At 46.5% G+C, this 20701-nt stretch overlaps 1 protein-coding gene across 1 annotated transcript in view; it reads right to left on the bottom strand.

Annotated features, from left to right (window-relative positions):
* Positions 1 to 20402, bottom strand: part of tnk2a (tyrosine kinase, non-receptor, 2a) — a gene marked incomplete at both ends in the record, with an annotated part of 114595 nt that extends 94193 nt beyond the window's left edge. The window contains 18 exon segments of the mRNA XM_084325866.1: positions 5070 to 5305; positions 5444 to 5488; positions 5631 to 5722; positions 6755 to 6949; positions 7643 to 7737; positions 12484 to 12630; positions 13667 to 13793; positions 14948 to 15129; positions 15569 to 15664; positions 15808 to 15957; positions 17192 to 17226; positions 17229 to 17325; positions 17328 to 17393; positions 18074 to 18111; positions 18114 to 18143; positions 20242 to 20307; positions 20310 to 20372; positions 20375 to 20402. Of these exon segments, the coding sequence (XP_084181992.1) occupies positions 5070 to 5305; positions 5444 to 5488; positions 5631 to 5722; positions 6755 to 6949; positions 7643 to 7737; positions 12484 to 12630; positions 13667 to 13793; positions 14948 to 15129; positions 15569 to 15664; positions 15808 to 15957; positions 17192 to 17226; positions 17229 to 17325; positions 17328 to 17393; positions 18074 to 18111; positions 18114 to 18143; positions 20242 to 20307; positions 20310 to 20372; positions 20375 to 20402 (1788 nt within the window).
* Positions 20403 to 20701: the final 299 nt, after the last annotated feature.

Below are 20701 nucleotides of genomic sequence, written 5' to 3'. Positions count from 1 at the left end.
ACACAAGCGACTCAGTCAATGACAGACCGCGGGTCCGTGTACGTTTTGATAGTTTGTTTGGCGAGCCCAAATAATCCAAAACTAATCCAACGAACAACACAAGCGAGCAGTCAACGACAGACCATGAACGTTTTTTGTTCGCTCTTGTGTTAGTTGTGTTGCAGCGCAGGGCACTACAGTAGTGGAGGCTACAGCCTTATCAACAGTGCTGCACTTCCTGGTTTAATAGCACAGTCTTCAGGTGCTCAGAGATATATCTGTATGTCATGCATGTCTTAAATGTCATGATTAGATTAGTTTAGATGATTAGATTAGATTCTTATATCTGTATGTTGTGTATGTCATAAATGTCATGAATTGAAAATGGGGGACCCTGATGTAAACAAGACGAAAGTCTTTCTCTGGTCTGCATCCCCTTAACAATTGTATTGAGCTGTACTGTACTGTACCCATTCTGCAATCTGTTAATTAAAATGTTCAATCAATCAGTATATATTTGTTATATATTTTTGGTATAGTGCAGTATAGTACAAGCATAATTTAATGTTGCCCAGTTGTGGCCTGTTGAGGGGCAATACATATCAAAAGTTCCAAAACATCTATTGTGTTTGTATTTGTATGATCCACTATATAAACATAGTAATTATAATATCTACATACATGGCATTTGATTGGAGGCTAGTCTCACTTTGTCCCACAGCAACATTAAAATAGTTTAGATTTGTGTATGTTGTTTATGTAAAAAATGTACTTGAAAGTAACGCAATAATTACTTTCTGAAGTAACTAGTTACTTTTATAATTAGTAACTGAGTAAGTAATTTAGTTACTTTTTGGAGTTAGAGACCACTGACTGGAGGTAGGAGGCCATTCCCCTCACTGCACAGTATGCCAGGTCAAGAACCTTGAAGCGGATTCTTGCGGCAATGGGAAGCCAGTGCAGCTCTCTGAGAAGTGGGGTGACGTGGGCTGACCTTGGTAGATTAGAGATCAGACGGGCCGCTGCGTTCTGTATGAATTGAAGAGCCTTGGTGGCGCAAGCCGGTAAGTCAGCTAGCAGAGCATTGTAATAGTCGAGATGAGACATGACTGTTGATTGCAGGAGGAGTTGAGTGGCTTCTTTTGTCAGGAAGGGGCGGATCCTACTCACATTGCTCAGGGGGAATCTGCAGGTTCTGATTGTTGAAGTGATGTGAGCAGAGTACGGACTACAGGACTACAGTTCTTGGCGGTCGGGGACAGAGCCACAGCTACGTTCTCCACTGTGATTGAAAGGTCGGTCAGTGGGGAGGATTCAGCCGGCAAGTGAAGTAGCTCAGTTTTTCTTAGGTTTATTTTGAGGTGGTTGGTCATCATCAAGGCGGAAATATCAGACAGGCAGGATGAGGTCCGTTCAGAGACTTGGGTATCTGAGGGAGAAGTCTTATTTTTTTTATCCACTTTTTCTCCTCCTATTTTCTGTATTTTCCCCCCATCCCAATTTAGTCGTTATGCCAATTCCCCCCTCCCCTTCCTGGTCGTTGCGTGCATGTGTCCCCCACTGGTCGGTCTAGGGAGCCCTGAAGTCTATCACATGCTTCCTCCGATACATAGGAGACAGCCAGCAGCCTCTTTTCACCTGGCAGCGAGGACTCTCATTGGTGAGGTGTAACGGGTGGGAGGTCACACTATACCTTCACCATTTCCCTCCCTCGCTGTGCAGGCGCCCTGACCGACCTGTAGGAGTCGCTGTTTACAACAACCAGACTACCACCCACCGGCTTCCCTCCCGCTGACTCTGCCAATTGAGTCAGTACGACGACCGGCCAAGCCGGAGGCGCTGCTGACAGCCGGATTCGATACCAGTGTCTATGCAGTGGTAGACAGATGCTTAGTCCGCTGTGCTACCCGGCCGCCCAGGGAGAAGTCTTATGTACAATGTGCATGTATTACAGATAGCTATTACATTCTGCTCCTGTAATGACTCACCCTTCATAGTTGGGCTGTAATGAGATATCAAATTTTCTGTCGTAGTTGAAATCGTAAATAGTTTACATTGTTTGATTATGTAATATGTACCTATGTGTAATACGTACACATTATACATAAGACTTGGGCTGTCATGAGATATTACATTTTCTGCATGAGCAGAAAACATAAACAGTTCACATTGTTTGAATATGTAATACCTATTTGTAATATGTACACGTTGTACTTCAGACATGGGCTGTCATGAGATATCAAATTGTCTGCGATAGCTGAAATCGTAATTAGTTTATATTCTTTGAATATGTAATATATGTACCTATTTGTAATATGTACACATTGTACATAAGACTCACGCTATTGCCATGAAGCCACGTACAGCGTGACGTACAGCGTGAGCGACCCAAATAAAAAAAGGACCCCGGTCATATGGGCAGCTGGTCAAATTGGGTAGCCACGCCACCACACTGACTCGTTTAGTACTATACTACCACTATTATTATTTTTTTTAATTATCTTTTTCCTCCTTATTTTTTCCGTTTTCTCCCATCCCAATGTTAGTCGTTATGCCAATTCCCAATCCCCTTCCTGGTCGTTGCGCACTCTACCCCCTACCTCGGCTGCGCCTCGGGCCTAACGACCACCCCTAGGCATGGTCTAATTCTCATAACCCACTCCTGCGCGTGATGTAATGCTTTAGTCTGATGGCTTTACAGATACTTTACAGAACACGCTGAAACAGTGGTTCTCAACCTTTTTCCGTGTCAAGGACCCACCAAATTGTTTACATTACGGTTTCAACTCCACAACCCTCCTGTACCACCGTCACACACCTCTGTCTGTCTCACCCTCTGTGTCTGTCTCACACACCCCCTGCACTTCGGCGCGTGCTCTACAGGCACGTAATCGGCACAGGTGATACAAATCATGCTGATGGATGGAGGCTCCGCACCTGTCTTCTAATCATCATCAGGCTACACTACAAGATACCTCCATTCATCAGCATCAGATCTTCTCTAAGAATGGCCTGGCAAGGGGCGGTTAGGTGGCGTAGCGAAGATTGCGTTCGTCACCAACCCCGAAGATGTGAGCTGGATTCGCCTGTTCGAATCCAGCTCACAGCTCCGGGGTTGTCACCAGCTTGGCTGGCCGTTCACACTAATACAATTGGCTGTATTAGAGGGTGGGAGAAGCTGGCGGGGTGGGTCCGGGTCGTTGTAAACAGCGACTCCTACAGTTCGGTCGGGGCGCCTGCTAAGCGTGGATAGGACCTGAGTGGGATAGTGTGATCCTTCCACACGCTACGCCCTCTCGGGGAGGATCCGCGCTGCCAGGTGAAAAGAAGCGGTGATTGGCTGGACGTGTGTCGGAGGAAGCACGTGATAGCCTCCACTCTCCCAGATGATCTGACTGTGGGGGGTAAGTGCGCAGCGACCAGGAAGGGATTGGGAATTGGCATACGACTAACATTGGGATGGGAGAAAATCGGAGGAAAATGGAGGGGGAAAAAGACCAATAAAAAAAAATAATAATGGCTTGGCAAGTATCCTCTACAAGAGTCTACATTATTTCCCATAATGATGTTTTTGCATCTTTTGTTATGTGAATACTCTACCCGTTGTATTTCCATGTATACAACCCTCTCGTAATTTTGGATGTTCTATTTCTATCGTGTTTTTATCGTTTGTGTTTTTCCTTGTGTTCTTATTTTTTTCCCCTGAAGACCATAGTTCACAAACCCCAGTGCTCTCCACCGGCCACGGTCATCCACCCGCCAGGCTAAAAGACACAACACACCGCACTCGTTTTTTCTCCTTTTCAACGTATTATTAAATGCTCTATCTATGGGGTTATCCTGTCTCCCGTGTTGTGCATTTGAGCCCACCTGTCACAGAGTCCTAACATTACACATTAGACTGCGGATGCCCATTTTTGTCTCAGAGACCCCCATCTGAAAATATTGTTTGTTAGATATTATTATGTTTCATAGCTGTTGACCTCTAACCTCTTGTGAATTAAATACTCTAAGCTAGGCTAGTGGTCCGTATCCACTTCCATTCATTTGTGCTAAGCTAGGCTAGCTTGCTGCCAGATAGCTTTCTACAGAACGCACAGAGAGCAAATTGGTATCTAATCTTCTTGTCCGACTCTGGAGTGTCACAATCAAGGCCAGAGCCTCTCTCTCTCCCCCTGCTCCCATGCCCTTATATGGGCAGCTTCCTGTCGAGGTGTTAACACGCTGTCAGGGCTCGGCTATCTGCACACCTGAGCCTCGTCAGGCCATCACCAGCTCTGATAAGAGTCCTGCGGTTCCTGCCACTCAACGTCCAAGTGTTGCTATACCTACCTAGGTACGAGGACGTATCCTACCTTGCTGCTCTATCTAAATCCTTGCCTTGCTCTAACCTCTGTTCTCCCTGTGCCCAGGACGCGTGTATGCTTTCCGCAACGCAGTTGTGTTTCCGCATTCCCGTTTTGCACTCTGATTGGCCGAGCGCGCGCATGCGCATGAGCCGCGACAAGCCCTTCAGCCAGGCAGGAATACTCAGCTCCGCTTAACGCAATTTATACAAATGGATGATTTTGCCGTAACGAATCATTAAAAAAAGATACGGTTAACTGGAATATGTTGTTTCTTTACACATATGTTGGATTATGTAATTGGTTTGTCATGACAAACCAATAAAAAATCGCGAATTAACCGGTGGCTACAACAACACACAGTAACTACATGCATCATTGTTTACAATGAACGGTGGGGCTAATCGAAAGGACTGGACACGGACAAGTTAAACTAACCTAAAGTTAGTTGTTCACCAACAATCTACAGACACAAACAAACACAGAACCGGACTGTTATATTAAATTAATTGATTGCTGTTTAACTTGTCCGTGTCCAGTCCTTTCAATTAGCCCCACCGTTCATTGTAAACAAAAAAATAGTACATGCACCATAGACATGCATGTTATGAGTGGGCGTGCTCCACCCACGCAAGATGGCCACCATGTGGCAATGTCGGTCTCCGTTGGCCAGCAGCACGGATGAGTCATCTAGTGATATTTATCTATGCTGGAAACCCTCCAGCCCCACCGACCTCTCCTCACCTGTGAGGCGTCCCGGTCGACTCTCTCTCTCTCTGTGAGCGGGGAGGGCGTGGCGGAGCTGAAGCTGTCGTCGGTGAAGTCAATGAGTGACACTTCACTTCTGGCCGAGCGCACGCCACCCCCCTCCCAGGGGCGGAGCTTGAGGCCCAGAGACACGCCCAGTTTCTTCAGCCCAGAGGAGGCACTGCCGTCATCATCGTCTTCGTAATCATCCAGCACGGAGTCGTAGAATGGCTCTAAAGTCGCACACACACACACGCACACACACACACACACACACACGCACATACAAATGGCACAGTTAGTGAATAAACAACACACAGATAGTTGGTTACTGACAGTAGAGAGAGCACGACAATGAGAGAAAGACTTACTCTTCAGTAGAACAGCAGGCTGGGGGGGGCGAGGGGGGGGCTGCTCTGATGGACAGATAGATAGACAGAAAGGAGAGAGGACAAATAGAGAAACCGTTGACGTCAAGGGGAAATGTTACGAGAGAGAAAAATACATAATTCATCATTCATTTCTTGGTATGTGTGTTTGAGGACATGGAAAACATACTCTTGGTGCGGTTGGGAAGTTTGGTTGGCCTTGCGGTGGAAGGATTCATTCCTAGAATGTCAGGGGGATCCATGGGATTCCCCAGGTAAAGACTGGGGAACAGCAAACACACAGGTCCGTTTACAATGTTTAAGTTGTCAAGTTGAAACCGCCTGGCAATACATGAAGATCATTATGTTTACAGACTGAGTACTTAGATAAATACTGGAATACAAGAGCCAGAGCTACTGCAGTAGTGCACTGCTGCTCTCCAGGGGTGACCCACGGTAACTACAGCTAAAATATGTTGGATCAAAATGTCTGAAAATAATAGGATGGTTTAGGAAGCTGATACAAGGTGTAGTTACACTATTACTCTCTCATTGTCACTTACTATCAGGGGTTAAAGGGTACGTTCATCATTTTGGACCACTACTGTAGCTCTATTTGCCATTAACCAATGGTGTTGACGATCTGTAGTTTATCAGCACAATCCACACACACTGTGTGCTTCATACTGGAAACCCACAGCTCTGGCTATTTAGCCACAAAACAAATGTGTGTGAAAGTGATGACCTTTGATGACCTTAGATAATCTATCCTTTAACCTGTAGGTTCAACTACTTTTAAGGGTAAGTGGCAAAAGCACTGATTTAATGTCACAAGCTGTCACATTAAAATGAATTAGGAGATTCTCCCTAAGCAAGATTCTTCTTTATTTTGGTTCAGGTGCTTTACATCTGTTTTAAATCTGGTTTATATTGATTTATATCTGACAAGAAGTGCAGTGTTTAAGCTGGCTGTACGTGTCATTATTACTACAAAGGGGAACCCTCGTTTTAGCTTACAGTAGTTCAGTTCACTAGGCATTTTGCACTTAGAAGGTTCCAAGTTTGGGTTAAGATGGTGAACTGGTCATTCTTCCAAGATGTCTGTATTCAATAAATGTTGTTGAAACTGCATCGAACGGGGTCCGGGACGGTCTTTTCATTCTCTTCAAATAATATTCTACAGCCTCTACCCTTCAACGACATCACCATCGATGGGTTGGAAACAGAGCAAAAGTCGGAACTCCCGCTTGAATCTAGAATCTAGATCAAACCTTTCCATGAACCACGGAGACACGGTTAGCTGCTGTGCGTCACCTGTCGATGCGGTCAGCGTGTCCCCAGCTCCTGTGAGGGTCTGTGTCTCCGTGTCCCGTGTGGATGAAGGAGTGCTTGAGAGGCCTGCTGATGTCGTGGGCCGACAGACCGGCTACTGACGTCACCACATGGCGAGGAAACTGACCGACGCACAGCGTTCTCCTGTTCTGTCCTCGCCACCAGTAATGCTCCGCTCTGTTATCGCACACACACTCACACACACACACACACACACACACACACACACACACACACACACACACACACACACACACACACACACACACAGACACACAGGCATGCACGCAGGCACGCACATACACGCACGCACAAGAGTAAATGAGTTTGTTTGTCCCATTGCCTGAAACCACAGCATTTCAATAATGAGTGAGACGAGACAGTAATTATAGTTATTTTCCAAAACACCAAGAATGTCCTGTAAACAAAAGATACTTTTGTTGGCTCAGAGAGATGAGCATTCTTCTACACATAAGCAAACTCACACACACACACACACACACGCGTGCACACACACACACACACACACACACACACACACACACACACACACACAAAAACATACCGACAAACCCGAGACACACACATACATACTGACCTCCCCTCTATGATGGTGATGACGTCATACTGACCTCCCCTCTATGATGGTTATGACGTCATACTGACCTCCCCTCTATGATGGTGATGATGTCATACTGACCTCCCCTCTATGATGGTTATGATGTCATACTGACCTCCCCTCTATGATGGTGATGACGTCATACTGACCTCCCCTCTATGATGGTTATGACGTCATACTGACCTCCCCTCTATGATGGTGATGATGTCATACTGACCTCCCCTCTATGATGGTGATGATGTCATACTGACCTCCCCTCTATGATGGTGATGACGTCGTTCATGTTGATCTGGAGCTTGTCTTCCTCTACAGAGTCCTGTAAGGCTCTCATGTCTGTGGGCGTGGTCTGCAGAACACACCACACTGATGTCATTCAGGATCACGATCATGATATAGATTCAAATCTCAAATTGGTTGGAAAATGTGGATACATCTAAAGGTCGCATATTTTGAATATTTTCTGCAATTCTATGATGATTTCCTTGAAACATGTTTGTTAAGGGTTAAGAAACTAGTCTAAATCTAAAATTGTAATTATTTATTTTCCAGCTCTTCTGTATTGACCACACCATTTTGGTGGGTGTAGCAACACACCACATTTAAAATAATAATGCAGAGGTTAGGAAATAGTACTAAAATATGTTACTCAAGATAGATATACATTTTCTCTCTGTGCCTTCAGTAGAAAGCTATATCCCTAGCTCAGCACAAATGAAAGAAAGAAAGAAAGTGGATACGGATTGGCTAGCCTAGGCATTGGGCCAGTAACACCTTTCCCAGAGTTTTAAGCTAGTCTAGCCACTATGCATTTGCTTCCATTCATTAAAGGACTGCTTCTTTTTCATGTGGTGTTTGCAAATATTTTGAGTCAATTTAAGTCAAGGGTTTTAATCATATCAACAAAGTATTGTAAATGAAAGACCTCATTGCCAAAATTAAAACCTTTACAACCAAATGCTTGATGAAAATACTTGAGTAAAAATTACTCAAGTGACTCAAAATGACTTGTATTCTCAGACTCAAATACAGTAAATTGACCATATTCACATGGTAGCTATTTCGCTCTCATGTCATGCTCAGGTTGGGATTCCTTTCCACCTTTTTCCCGTCATGTGAATACAGTCAATGTCATCCTTTCATTCTTCCTTGAAATTGCCTTTTTTTTTTAACATATAACCATTGACATGGTCCAAACGTCACATTCTGAGTGTTACAGCCACAGCCAGGGCCTTTCTCTCCCCTGTCTGTCAGCAGGTCTCCACAGCCTTATATGGGTCTCTCCCTGTTCCCGCCTCACCATCAGTCTGCCTATCTGGGCCGGCCTACACACCTGTGAGCTATCACCCCATTACGGAGCCAGGATAAGAGGCCTGCACCCCTGCCACTCCTGGTCCGAGTGTTGTTTTCACCTTCCGCGGTAGTAGGACTCTACTCTGGACCTCTAGAAACCTTATACACATTATTTGTGAGATTCCTAGTGTAACCTGTGTTCTCAGTATCCTGCATAGTATTGACATTTGTTCTCCTGTGTTTAGGACCTCACCCCTCCAGCCTGCACTCCCTCCTACGGACCTCACCAGCCTGCACCTCCCCGGGACCGCATGGACACCCGTCGCCCGTTTGTCTGCTCTCACTCCCAGCACTTCACTACCTTCCCCCTTGTCCTTCCCTGGGTTTTCATTAAAGGGGTTATGCACTGCTATTCCTAGCACTATTTGGGCAACTTTACACACTTCCTGTGAGTCTATGTAACACATCTGTAATTTTTATTCCAAAAATAATCATTGTTTTATATTTCTAATCTTGTACTCAAAACCAGCATTTTTCAGCCTCATGAAAGCAGGCTATTATTGGCTTGGCTCCACCCATGCTTTGAGTGACAGCCACCCACCAAATAGCTCCGCCCATCTCCCCGTCAGAGATTAGGTTTCAGGTTACATACAAATATGGTATGTCATAAATATAGAGATGTAGCAGTACTGTCTATCTATATATATATAATATGTTACCATGAATTGAAATTGGGGGACCCTGATGTAAACAAGACGAAAGTCTTTCTCTGGTCTCCATCATAGCAGTACTGAGCAGTACTGTAGCAATACAAATATGGTATGTCATAAATATAGAGATGTAGCAGTACTGTCTATCTATATATATGTTACCACTATTTGTAAAAGCCACAACCACGTTACCATATTTGTAATAATGTAAATCATTGTGTCGTTGTACATATTGTGTATACACCGTTAGAAGCTAACATAGCTTAGCTTGGTAGCTATTGTGCTAACAACATATCCCGACGTCCGGCTCGCTGGCCGGCATGCACGCCCGACACAAAATGGTTCTCTCCTCTCTGTACACCCCCGTCCCCACGGGTACCCTGCCGGGGAGCCCATGGACGCGACAACGGCGGCAGCCGTAGGGTGCTCGAGCCCGCCGTAACGCTAGTGGTACACAATAGCTATGAGCTAACTAACGCTACGGCCGCCGCTGTTGTCGCGTCCACAAGCTCCCCGGCAGGACACCCGCGAGAACGGGGGCACACAAGGAGGAGAGAACCACCCCAAATCGAGCACTCATGCCGGCCGACAAGCCGGACACCGCGGTTGTTGTTAGCACAATAGTAGCCCACTGTGATGCAGGACTTCCTGACTGGCAGACCCCAGGTGGTGAGAGCAGGCAACTGCACCTCCTCATCCATCACCCTCAACATAGGGGCCCCCCAGGGCTGTGTTCTGAGTCCCCTCCTCTACTCCCTGTACACACACGACTGTGTGGCTCAGCGGAGTAGCAATACAATCGTCAAATTTGCTGACGACACAGTGGTGGTGGGCCTGATCTCTGCCAACGACGAGAGGGCCTACCTGGAAGAGGTCAAGGTCCTGGCGGGATGGTGCCAGGAAAACAGCCTCTCCCTGAACGTCAGCAAAACAAAGGAGATGATTGTGGACTTCAGGAGGTCGGGGGTCAAGGACTACAGCCCCCTCAGCATCGACGGGGCACCGGTTGAGAGAGTCAACAGCTTTAAGTACCTCGGAGCCTACATATCCGAGGACTTGACATGGACCACACACATTAACAGTGTTGTGAAGAAGGCACGACAACGCCTCTACTTCCTCAGGCGCCTAAGGAAGTTCCAAGTCAGCCAGAAGATCCTTAAGAACTTCTACTCATGTACAATAGAGAGCATCTTGACCGGCAACATCACCTCCTGGTTTGGGAATAGCACTGCACAAGACCAAAGCAGACTACAAAGAGTGACACGTTCAGCCGAACGCACAATTGGAGGGGGGCTCCCCACCCTCCAGAACATTTACTACAAGCGTTGCAAGGGCAAGGCTAAGAGAATCATTAAAGACTCCAGTCACCCGAACAACTGCCTCTTTGAACTGCTGCGGTCAGGCAAGCGATACAGGAGTCTCAAGGCGAGCACAGAAAGACTCAGAAGAAGCTTCTATACCCAGGCCATCAGGCTGCTAAACGAACAATGAATGAACACTACACAACAACAACCACCAAACGCACATAGCACACACATCCACACGCACACACTCACTTTAAACAAACACACTGTAGCACCCACTCCACACACTTATAGCACACACCCACTTTAAACAAACACACTGTAGCACCCACTCCCCACACTTTATATTTATGGATGAAGGATTGCACTACAACTCGTACACCTTACTGTAAATTGTACCTAAAATTGTACCTCATCCCATTTCTGCTTTGCACTAGATAGTACTGTACATTAGTACACTGCATAGTATTGTGTATTGTATATTATATGGTAACTCAGAACATTGTACATATGTCTATACCGAACACTGTGACCTCATTTTCTTCTTCTAAATTCATGCTATATTATGTTATTATGTTATTTGATACTATCTTGTCTAGCACAGTCTCTGGAGCGTAACAGTAAGAAGGATTTTGTATGAAAGTATTCTGTACTTCTGTATGACAACTATTAAAGAACTTGAACTTGAACTTGAACTTGCACCGAGTGGGCCACCATTGATCAACATGCAGCGATGTGTAGCTTGCATGATGCGTGTGCAGTGCTTTGCCACACAGGTCTGAGAAGAGGACCTGCACATGATAGCAACCGGGAGCGTCGCGGAGCATTCAGCCTGCTGGCTACCTAGATCCACTTCAACCAGCCGAGCGTCGGGAGCTCCAGCAGCTTGTCGATGTGCTAATAGCCTGGAGCCAGCTACCGTTAGCTTGCAGAGGCTCCAGCACACCGACAAGCTGTGTAGCTAGCTACCGTTAGCTTGCAGAGGCTCCAGCACACCGACAAGCTGTGTAGCCAGCTAACGTTAGCTTGCAGAGGCTATTAGCACACCGACAAGCTGTGTAGCCAGCAGGCTGAATGCTCCGCGACGCTGGTTGAAGTGGATCTAGGTAGCCAGCAGGCTGAATGCTCAACGACGCTCCCGGTTGCTAACGCCGGCCCCGGCTGGTGCTAAGTAGCTAGCGATCGCTCCCGAGTCCCGAGAGCTAACGCCGGTCTGTCTGTCGAAGACCGAGGGAACCGCATCAGGCTTCAGCTGATTAGTGATCTTCTGGACAAACCTTCCACCCTGCAGGTAGCAAGAATGGAGGCGGGCATTACTAAAACCACAGAGCCAATCACATCACCGTGCGCTATAAACAGCGCCCTGTGACGTGCACCAGGTCGTCAAATCAACATGACCTGATTTACTAGAGGCAAAGAGGGGATGGGCTGTAGCTGAGGAATTCGCCAATATAGTATTTAGGCCCAAAAACACATTGATACGAACTCCTATTACTATAATACAATGCTAGAGACTGAAAAATGACATTTATAATGCATAGCACCTTTAAATACCCTAAACCGCCTCATTCTCCTGTGCCTTGTGTTCTGCTCTTGGGTTCTCTCGACACCCAGCCATAACACTGAGCCTGTGTTCTGTACATTAGTCTCAGTCGTGGTCTTTTTCTCCTCTTCCGTTTAACTCCGTTTAGACGTAATTGAACACAGATGGTCGCCTGGTTCCTACGGTACCTCCAGTAGGAAGTCTTTAGATGTAATTGAACACAGATGGTTGCCTGGTTACGGTACCTCCAGCAGGAAGTCTCGTAGGGCGACGAAGGTCGGCCTGTCCTCAGGTTTAGGGCTCCAGCACTGCAGCATGACGTTGTACACATCCTGGGGACAGTCGTCTGGCTTACACAGCCTCTCTGCATCCACGTCCACTTTGTGGAGGATCTGCACACACACGCACAGATTCACAGATTCTGTCATGTCCCCTGTGTCCTAGTGGCGTTGTCTCTGTGGGGGTGTGGGGATGTGGGAAGTGATTACAGCATTGGAACGAGGCATCCACAGCTGCTGGTGATCTACAATCAACTGACTACTAGTACCCAGCGCATACTGCAAGACGGCGCCAGATTGTATTCTCAGCTAACACAGTCAGTCATCGTTTTTGCTTGTAGCCTGTTCCTGTACCTGTCCTCCCTAACTGGCTCCCCTCCCAGCGCTCATCCTGTATCCCATGTATGACCCTTGCTCATCGGACTACCCTGCTCCTGGATCTCCCCGTGAACTGTCTGTGTTGCCCGCCCTCGTCTACGAACCTCCGTCTGTCGAACTAAGATTCTCCTGGATCATCCCACGGCACGCACCGTCTGAGAACCAGCCTCGTCTTTGACCTCACGTTTGTCTAACTACTCTCCCCTTTTTGATTAAACACCCTCAGAACCTGTCCAGTTGTCTGCTCTCTCTCTGCGCTAGAGTCTCGCGGTCAAACCATAACACCATCTTGGGTTTTTATATGGGAATTAGATGAAAAGGTTTTGTTCTTGTATATTTGTCTTTTTTTGTGGTGAAAAACATCTAATTCAACACAATTGCAGAAACATGCCTGCTCTATCAAATTCTAATGCTTTTTACGTTCATTTTCAGCAGTAGACCCAACAGAACCGTCGTGCCAAACTTGGTGCTTATAGCCATGTGTGAATGATTCTGTCAAACCCTGCAGTTATCTACTTAGCCAGATTAGACAGATACAATTTAATAAAATAAAGAAATCTCAGTATGACCTGCCACATTAGTAGTGGAATTATTAAATCACTAGTTATTTAACAGGTTGTAGAGAGGTCAGTCAGCCAATCAGAGTGGAGGATAAAAAAGTATATGTATATGTTTTCCTTCCTTGTGGGGACAAAATAACAAGTCAACAACTACATGGTTGTCACTCGACAACAGAAAAACATACTGTGTATATATGTAAGTGTGTGTCTACCTGGCTCCCGTTGAGGCCTAACCATGGCTCTTGACCGTGTGTGAACATCTCCCACAGACTGACCCCAAACATCCACGTGTCAGACGCATGAGAGAAGGAACGAGTCTTCAGAGACTCTGGAGCACACCTAGAGAGAGAGGGAGAGAGAGAGAGTGAGAGAGAGAGACACACACGCACGCACACACACACACACACACACACACACACACACACACACACACACACACAAAGAGACACAGAGAGAGAGATACTCACAGACAGAAAGAGAGAAAGAGACAGAGAGAGAGCGAGACAGAGAGAGAGTGACAGAGTGAGAAATAATTTGAGAGAGAAATAAACAAGCACAAATTCATAAATCCACTCCCATTGCCACGCCCCCTTTTGGCCAAGTGGCATGAACCCCCCCCCCCCCCACACACACACACACCTTTGCACACACACTTGACCTGCATGTCAAATTTCAGCCACCTAGGGCGAAAACTGTGGTCACTAGTTTGTGAACTGACTGACCAACCGACAGTGACCTATAGAGCTAAAAACAGGGAGAGAAAGGCTGAATGACCAGGGTCATGAACCAGAGAGAGAGAGCAGGAAGGAGATTAACCTAATTGACAGGTAGAAAATCACAAGCTCTCTTCCAGATCTACATTTAGAAGTAGCCATGACTTTGTTTCTGTCAGAACAATAAGAAGCCCTGACCCTGTAAATGCTCAGACATCCCTATCATTAAGGCATGACACTACATTTTTCCCCAACCGGCTACAGTAAATTCTGAGCTGCCAAAATAATTATTAGAATAGAAAGGACTGACTGATTCTTGACCTATCTCAAGCTCCTCCCTCCTTTCTTGATCCTCCAATCACAATTGTTGCTTCCCTCAGACAAACAAGAAATGATGGTGGGGTTTGACATCGGTCAGTTGACAGACTTTACCACTTACCAGTCACTGCCAGAACTGAGGGGCATTTAGCTGGTGACTGGTGCTAATTTCAGGTCCTGTCCATCATCCGCTCTGTCATCTAGACATTCTTTCATTCCATTTCAAAAGTCAAATTGTAGGAGGAGCTTAGGAGGCATCAGTGAGACTACGTCTGGGTGGCATCATTGGAAACTGTTACGGACACCAGTTCTGATACTTAAGATTCTTTATCGGTTCTACTGTAAGCAATGCAATAAATGATTCTCTGTGTGACATTTTTGCTTGCTATTTTTGCTTTTCTAAATAGCTGTTTTTGAAGTACCCAACCCCCTGTGTGAGACTCACAGTCCTCTGCCTCTTACCAGGCAAAGGGCACCTTGTGGGTCTCCTCCATGACATAGTGGTCGGTGTGTGTAGGCAAGGCTCTCATCAGACCAAAGTCTCCGATCTTCACAGTGTCATTGGTGGACAGCAGGACGTTCCGGGCCGCCAGGTCCCTGTGGAGGAAACGCCTCTGCTCCAGGTAGGCCATGCCACACGCCACCTACACACGCGCACACACACACACACACACACACACACACACACGCACACACAGACAACCATACACACAACCATACACACAGATGGGCACCCACACACAAGCAAAAGCACACAGAGACACACACACACACACACACACACACACACACACACACACACACACACACACACACACACACATACATGTACATGTACAAATAGCCATGGATGCAAAAAACACCCAAAACAGGCAAACACAGATAAATACATAATAATAAATACATAATAAGTTAAAGGAGAATATACACTTTATTCTCCCTGGGAGGGAATTATGCAGCCTGGATCCAGCCCCTTGAATCGTGCACGTCTGCCCTATGATTCAATTCGGCCTCCTGAATCACATGACCTTTTAATATTGAGTGAATCCTAAATATGCAATATGTTGTGTAGGTTGGGCTGACCTGCACGGCGTAGCCACACAGAGAAGAGATGAGGATGTGACCCTGCCTCTTCCTCAAACGGTCCAATAGAGAGCCAAGAGGAGCCAGCTCTGTCACCTGAACACACACATACACATTTTAAATACTTTATTTGACGCCACAGATCATGATAGCACATTGAGCTACAGTGTGGCCCTTTGGCTCCACCTACTGGCAGTGGGAGGAAGTAGTTATCCATGTTTGTATCCATGTATTCTCACCATCTTCATGGGCTGTGTCAGCACCACTCCATACAGTCGTATGAGGTTCTGGTGGTTGAGAGAGTGCATGGCGTTCACTTCCCTTATGAAGTCATCTAGACTGTCTGAGTCCAGAACACCACCTTTTAGACACTTCACTGCTACAGACAACTAGAGAGAGGGGGGGGAGAGGGAGAGAGAGAGAGGGGGGAGGGAGAGAGAGAGGAGAGGGAGAGAGAGAGGAGGGAGGGAGAGAGAGAGGATAGGGAGATAGGGGGAGGGGAGAGATAGAGGAGAGGGAGAGAGAGAGAAAGAGGGAGAGAAAGAGGAGAGAGGGGAGAGGGAGAGAGATAGATAAAAAGAAAGAAAGAAAGAAAGAAAGAAAGAAAGAAAGAAAGAAAGAAAGAAAGAAAGAAAGAAAGAAAGAAAGAAAGAAAGAAAGAAAGAAAGAAAGAAAGAAAGAAAGAAAGAAAGAAAGAAAGAAAGAAAGAAAGAAGATGAGTAAGGGTGTGAGGGAATACTGGGGTCATGTAAAGCATTAAGCATTATTATACCATGGTCCGGGTGAATACTCTTTTCTGATTGGCCAGTAGGTGTAATATACAGTATGCAACCTAGTAGCCTAGTTTATTAGTTAATTAGTCATTAGTCAGAGTGTTAATACAATAGTAGCTTATATTAGACTACCTCTGGTATAGTGTCATAAGTTATTTCTATATATTTGAATGTAGAAAATATGAATAAAACGCACATATTTTCCATGTTTGGCAAGTGGTCATGGTATAAGTGGAATAATCCACTTGAACCGTGTGTGTTAAGCAGTTTTAAGGCACTTCTTCGCGGAGACAACCATGGCGGGGGGTTCTTCACCTCCACGTCGCGCCTTAAACCTACTAACGCACACCTACTCATTGATTATCCCTTACGTATAAACCTATCTTGGCATATATTTTTATAATTTTCAGCATACCAACATAGGCAAGATCTCTATCAAATAGAAGTATCCTCTTATAAAAAATAAAACCAGGTGTGTAAGTACCCTTTTAGCTCAAGCCCTGACCCCAAAATGGCTGTGTACGATTCTGATGGATATATGGTTTTATCTGGTTCATACTTTCAGGTGGTGGAATGCCTCTGATCTCTCTCTCTCTCTCTCTCTCTCTCTCTCTCTCTCTCTCTCTCTCTCTCTCTCTCTCTCTCTCTCTCTCTCTCTCTCTCTCTCTCTCTCTCTCTCTCTCTCTCTCTCTCTCTCTCTCTCTCTCTCTCTCTCTCTCTCTCTCTCTCTCTCTCTTCTCTCTCTCTCTCTCTCTCTCTCTCTCTCTCTCTCTCTCTCTCTCTCTCTCTCTCTCTCTCTCTCTCTCTCTCTCTCTCTCTCTCTCTCTCTCTCTCTCTCTCTCTCTCTCACCACTCCCCCGTTGGGCCCAGTCCATTCTCCTCTGCGACCACTCCGAACGAGCCGTCCCCAAGTCTCTCAAACAGCTGCAGCTCCGCCTCTCTGATCAGACAGGTGAGCGAGGCCCTGGCTCGCTGGGTGGGACCAGGCTGGCCGAGGCCCCCTGGGGGAGGGGCTGTGGGGAGTCTGCATCGGGTCGCTTCCCTGGGAACACCTGTTGGCCAAGACGCAGAGACTAAAGCTGAGAGTGATCCCACTTCAGATCCAAACACACCGATGGATGGAGAGTGGGGGTGTGTGGTCACTGTTTCCTGTTGTTACAGACCAGCCACTAGGCTAGGGGTTTTTGTCTGATTTTGTCAGGATCTTCCAACACAAACAGGTATGGGGCCAACATTTAGAATCAGTGCCTTTGTCATAATGATGCCATCTCTATGGACGTTATTAATGCCCTGTTACTTCTGATTACAACTATATATAATTGTCCTCGTATTATTTATTCCTTGTATTACTTGACCAATTATTTCACCGATCATCAGTTGTCCACCTCAACACCAATTGAATTGCCTGACCATCCTTGTTTGAGGCATCTGTCATTGAATTGCCCTGAAGGTTTCCTCCCTCTTTCTCTGTGAAGGTTTTGTGGGAGCCTTTCCTTATCTTGATCAGGGTTATGGTCAGTGAGTGTTGTGATATTTGGACTATACAAATACCTTTAACTTGACTTGAATTGGTCGTACACAAAGTGCCATTTCTTGTGAGGCCCCACTGAGTGAGTTAGTGTCTATATTGTTGCACATTTCAAAATGACCTCCAACTACCATCGCTGCAGAGCATCCTCTGTATTTAAACTGAACATGTGTGTTTGTGGGGAAAGAGAGAGTAGTACTGTACCTTGCTCATCCAGGACTTGCGTTTATAGAGGGCTCTCTTCTCTTGACAGCCTCCCACAACCTCCTCTGACCTAAAACAGGGAGGGAAAGGAAAAAAACATCTGCCAGGGGATATCATCAATAGACGGGTTGGTGGTCTCTAGTGCCCTATAGTGCCAGCTTTGGAATATGGGTTGTTACTCTCTATTTAAACCATGCTGAAACAATAACAGTAGCAGAAAACACCAACACACTGTTCCAATACTATTGTCTGTGTTTAGGCACACCGTGTCCAAGGCAAGGCCGCTGTGCTTTCTTTCTTTCTTTCTTTCTTTCTTCTTTCTTTTCTTTCTTTTTAAATATTACTTTAAAGGGGAACTATCTTATAAATGGCCTTTTTCAGTGTTTAGCATTGTTTCCTAGCTATGTGGACTTATATTAATATGTCTATGTCTCTAATTCTCATATTGGCGCATTCTTCCAATTCTCCTCTCACAATATTCACCTCACTGAACTGAGTCATCTGAAAATGTGATGATTTGTGATGTCAGAGAGACACCGCTGCATGATAATGTTCAGGCGCCGGCGCCGCGGCGCAGTGGTTTAGGAGCCCAGGCTCAAAACAGCTCGAGATCTTGAGGTAGAAAATGCTGTTTTTGAGGACTTGATTAGAAATACAAAACAATGAATTAAAAATATATATATAATTACAGAGGTGTTCCATAAACTCACAGGAATTGTGTAAAAAGTGCCCAAATAGTGAAAGAAATAGTAAATAGTTCCCTTTAAAGACAGAATGTAGTTTAGACGGGTGCATCAGCAGATAGGGAGAGCGGGAGAGAGACAAGGAGAGGGAGAGAGAGACTGGGATAGAGAGAGACATATAGGGAGAGGGAGACAGGGAGAGGGAGAGATAGACAGGGAGAGAGAGAGACAGAGGACAGATTGGGATAGAGAGAGACAGGCAGGGAGAGAGAGAGACAGAGGGACAGATTGGGATAGAGAGAGACAGACAGGGAGAGGAGAGAGAGAGACAGGGAGGGAGAGAGACAGATAGGGAGATGGAGAGAGAGACCAATAGGGAGATGGAGAGAGAGACAGGAGGGAGAGACCAATAGGGATAGGGAGAGGGAGAGAGAGACAGGGAGGGAGAGAGACAGATAGGGACAGATAGGGAGAGAGACCAATAGGGATAGGAGAGGGAGAGAGAGAGACAGGGAGGGAGAGAGACAGATAGGGACAGATAGGGAGAGAGACCAATAGGGAGATGGAGAGAGAGAGAGACAGGGAGGGAGCGAGACCAATAGGGAGAGGGAGAGAGACAGGGAGAGAGAGAGACAGAGGGACAGATTGGGAGAGAGACCAATAGGGAGATGGAGAGAGACAGGGAGGGAGAGAGACCAATATGGAGAGGGAGAGAGACAGGGAGAGAGAGAGACAGAGGGACAGATTTGGAGAGAGACCAATAGGGAGATGGAGAGAGAGACAGGGAGGGAGAGAGACCAATAGGGAGATGGAGAGAGAGACAGGGAGGGAGAGAGACCAATATGGAGAGGGAGAGAGAGAGCGAGAGAGAAATAGAGATGTGTTTCAACTTGCTTATGAAAAAGGTCATAAACAAGATCAACGTCACAACCACACGTCAGCCTTAACCCGCTGAGCTCCAGGATGCATCACTAGACTGTGTTTTCTATGGGCCGCTCCTTTTAGGCGTGCTGGCGCGCCGACTAACGTGACTGCAAGGGTGGAGAAAACTGCTTAAGTGGACAATTGCAACCTGTCTGCCAGTGGAAGCGAGCATAACAGTTGTTATCTGACAGAACGGAACAACGGCTATGTTTGACCGATGAGGCAAAAAGCAGAGATGTCACTCTCCTGGCTGACGATTGCCAACATGGACAGGAACATTCACAAGATGATCTGTGTAAACCTGAAGACATTCATCAGTCTCCTTGACGTGTTTGTATGGGCCATGTGGTCGTGGCTTATGTATAAGCCTCTGTCACTACCACTGACCTCAAGTAGGGGATCCGACATATCCACCGGCATATCCAAGGTGTAACGAAGAGAAGACACTGGCTGTAAATCGAGGCCCGTACTGCTTACAAGCTGCTTTTTTTTTTTAAGTTTATTTTTAAACAGGTCAGTACCGGTTGATGTATTATAGAGCACTTCAAAGGGAGGACATACCGGGGCGTCCCATCCCGATCTTCTCCAGGTCCTCGTTTTTGACATAGTCGAAGTGGGAGAGGCGGTGACGTTGAGCTCATCGCGGATTCGCAGGAAGTACTGCTGCAGCTGTACGTCAGCCAGCAACTCCGCAGCCACTCTGTCCCCTCCTCGCACTGCATCTACACGTGCACACAACACACGCGCGCGCACGCACACACACACACACACGCACACACACGCGCACACACACACGCACACACACACACACACACACACACACACACACACACACACACACACACACACACACACACACACACACAATTATCACTGCACCTCCTCCCTCTCCACCCAGCATCCCACGCAGTAAGCGTCCCCAGACAGAGTTTACCATTTGTCCTCCGTCATTCTCCCTGATCCCCGTCTCCCTCTCCCTCTCCTCCACCTCCTCGTCCTCCGCCTGCTCTCTCCTCTGGCG

Source organism: Notolepis coatsorum (genome assembly GCF_963971535.1).
Source record: "Notolepis coatsorum genome assembly, chromosome: 12".
NCBI classification, from domain to species: domain Eukaryota; kingdom Metazoa; phylum Chordata; class Actinopteri; order Aulopiformes; family Paralepididae; genus Notolepis; species Notolepis coatsorum.
The sequence above is the reverse complement of the archived record's forward strand: the minus strand, read 5'-3'. Positions and strand labels throughout refer to the sequence as shown.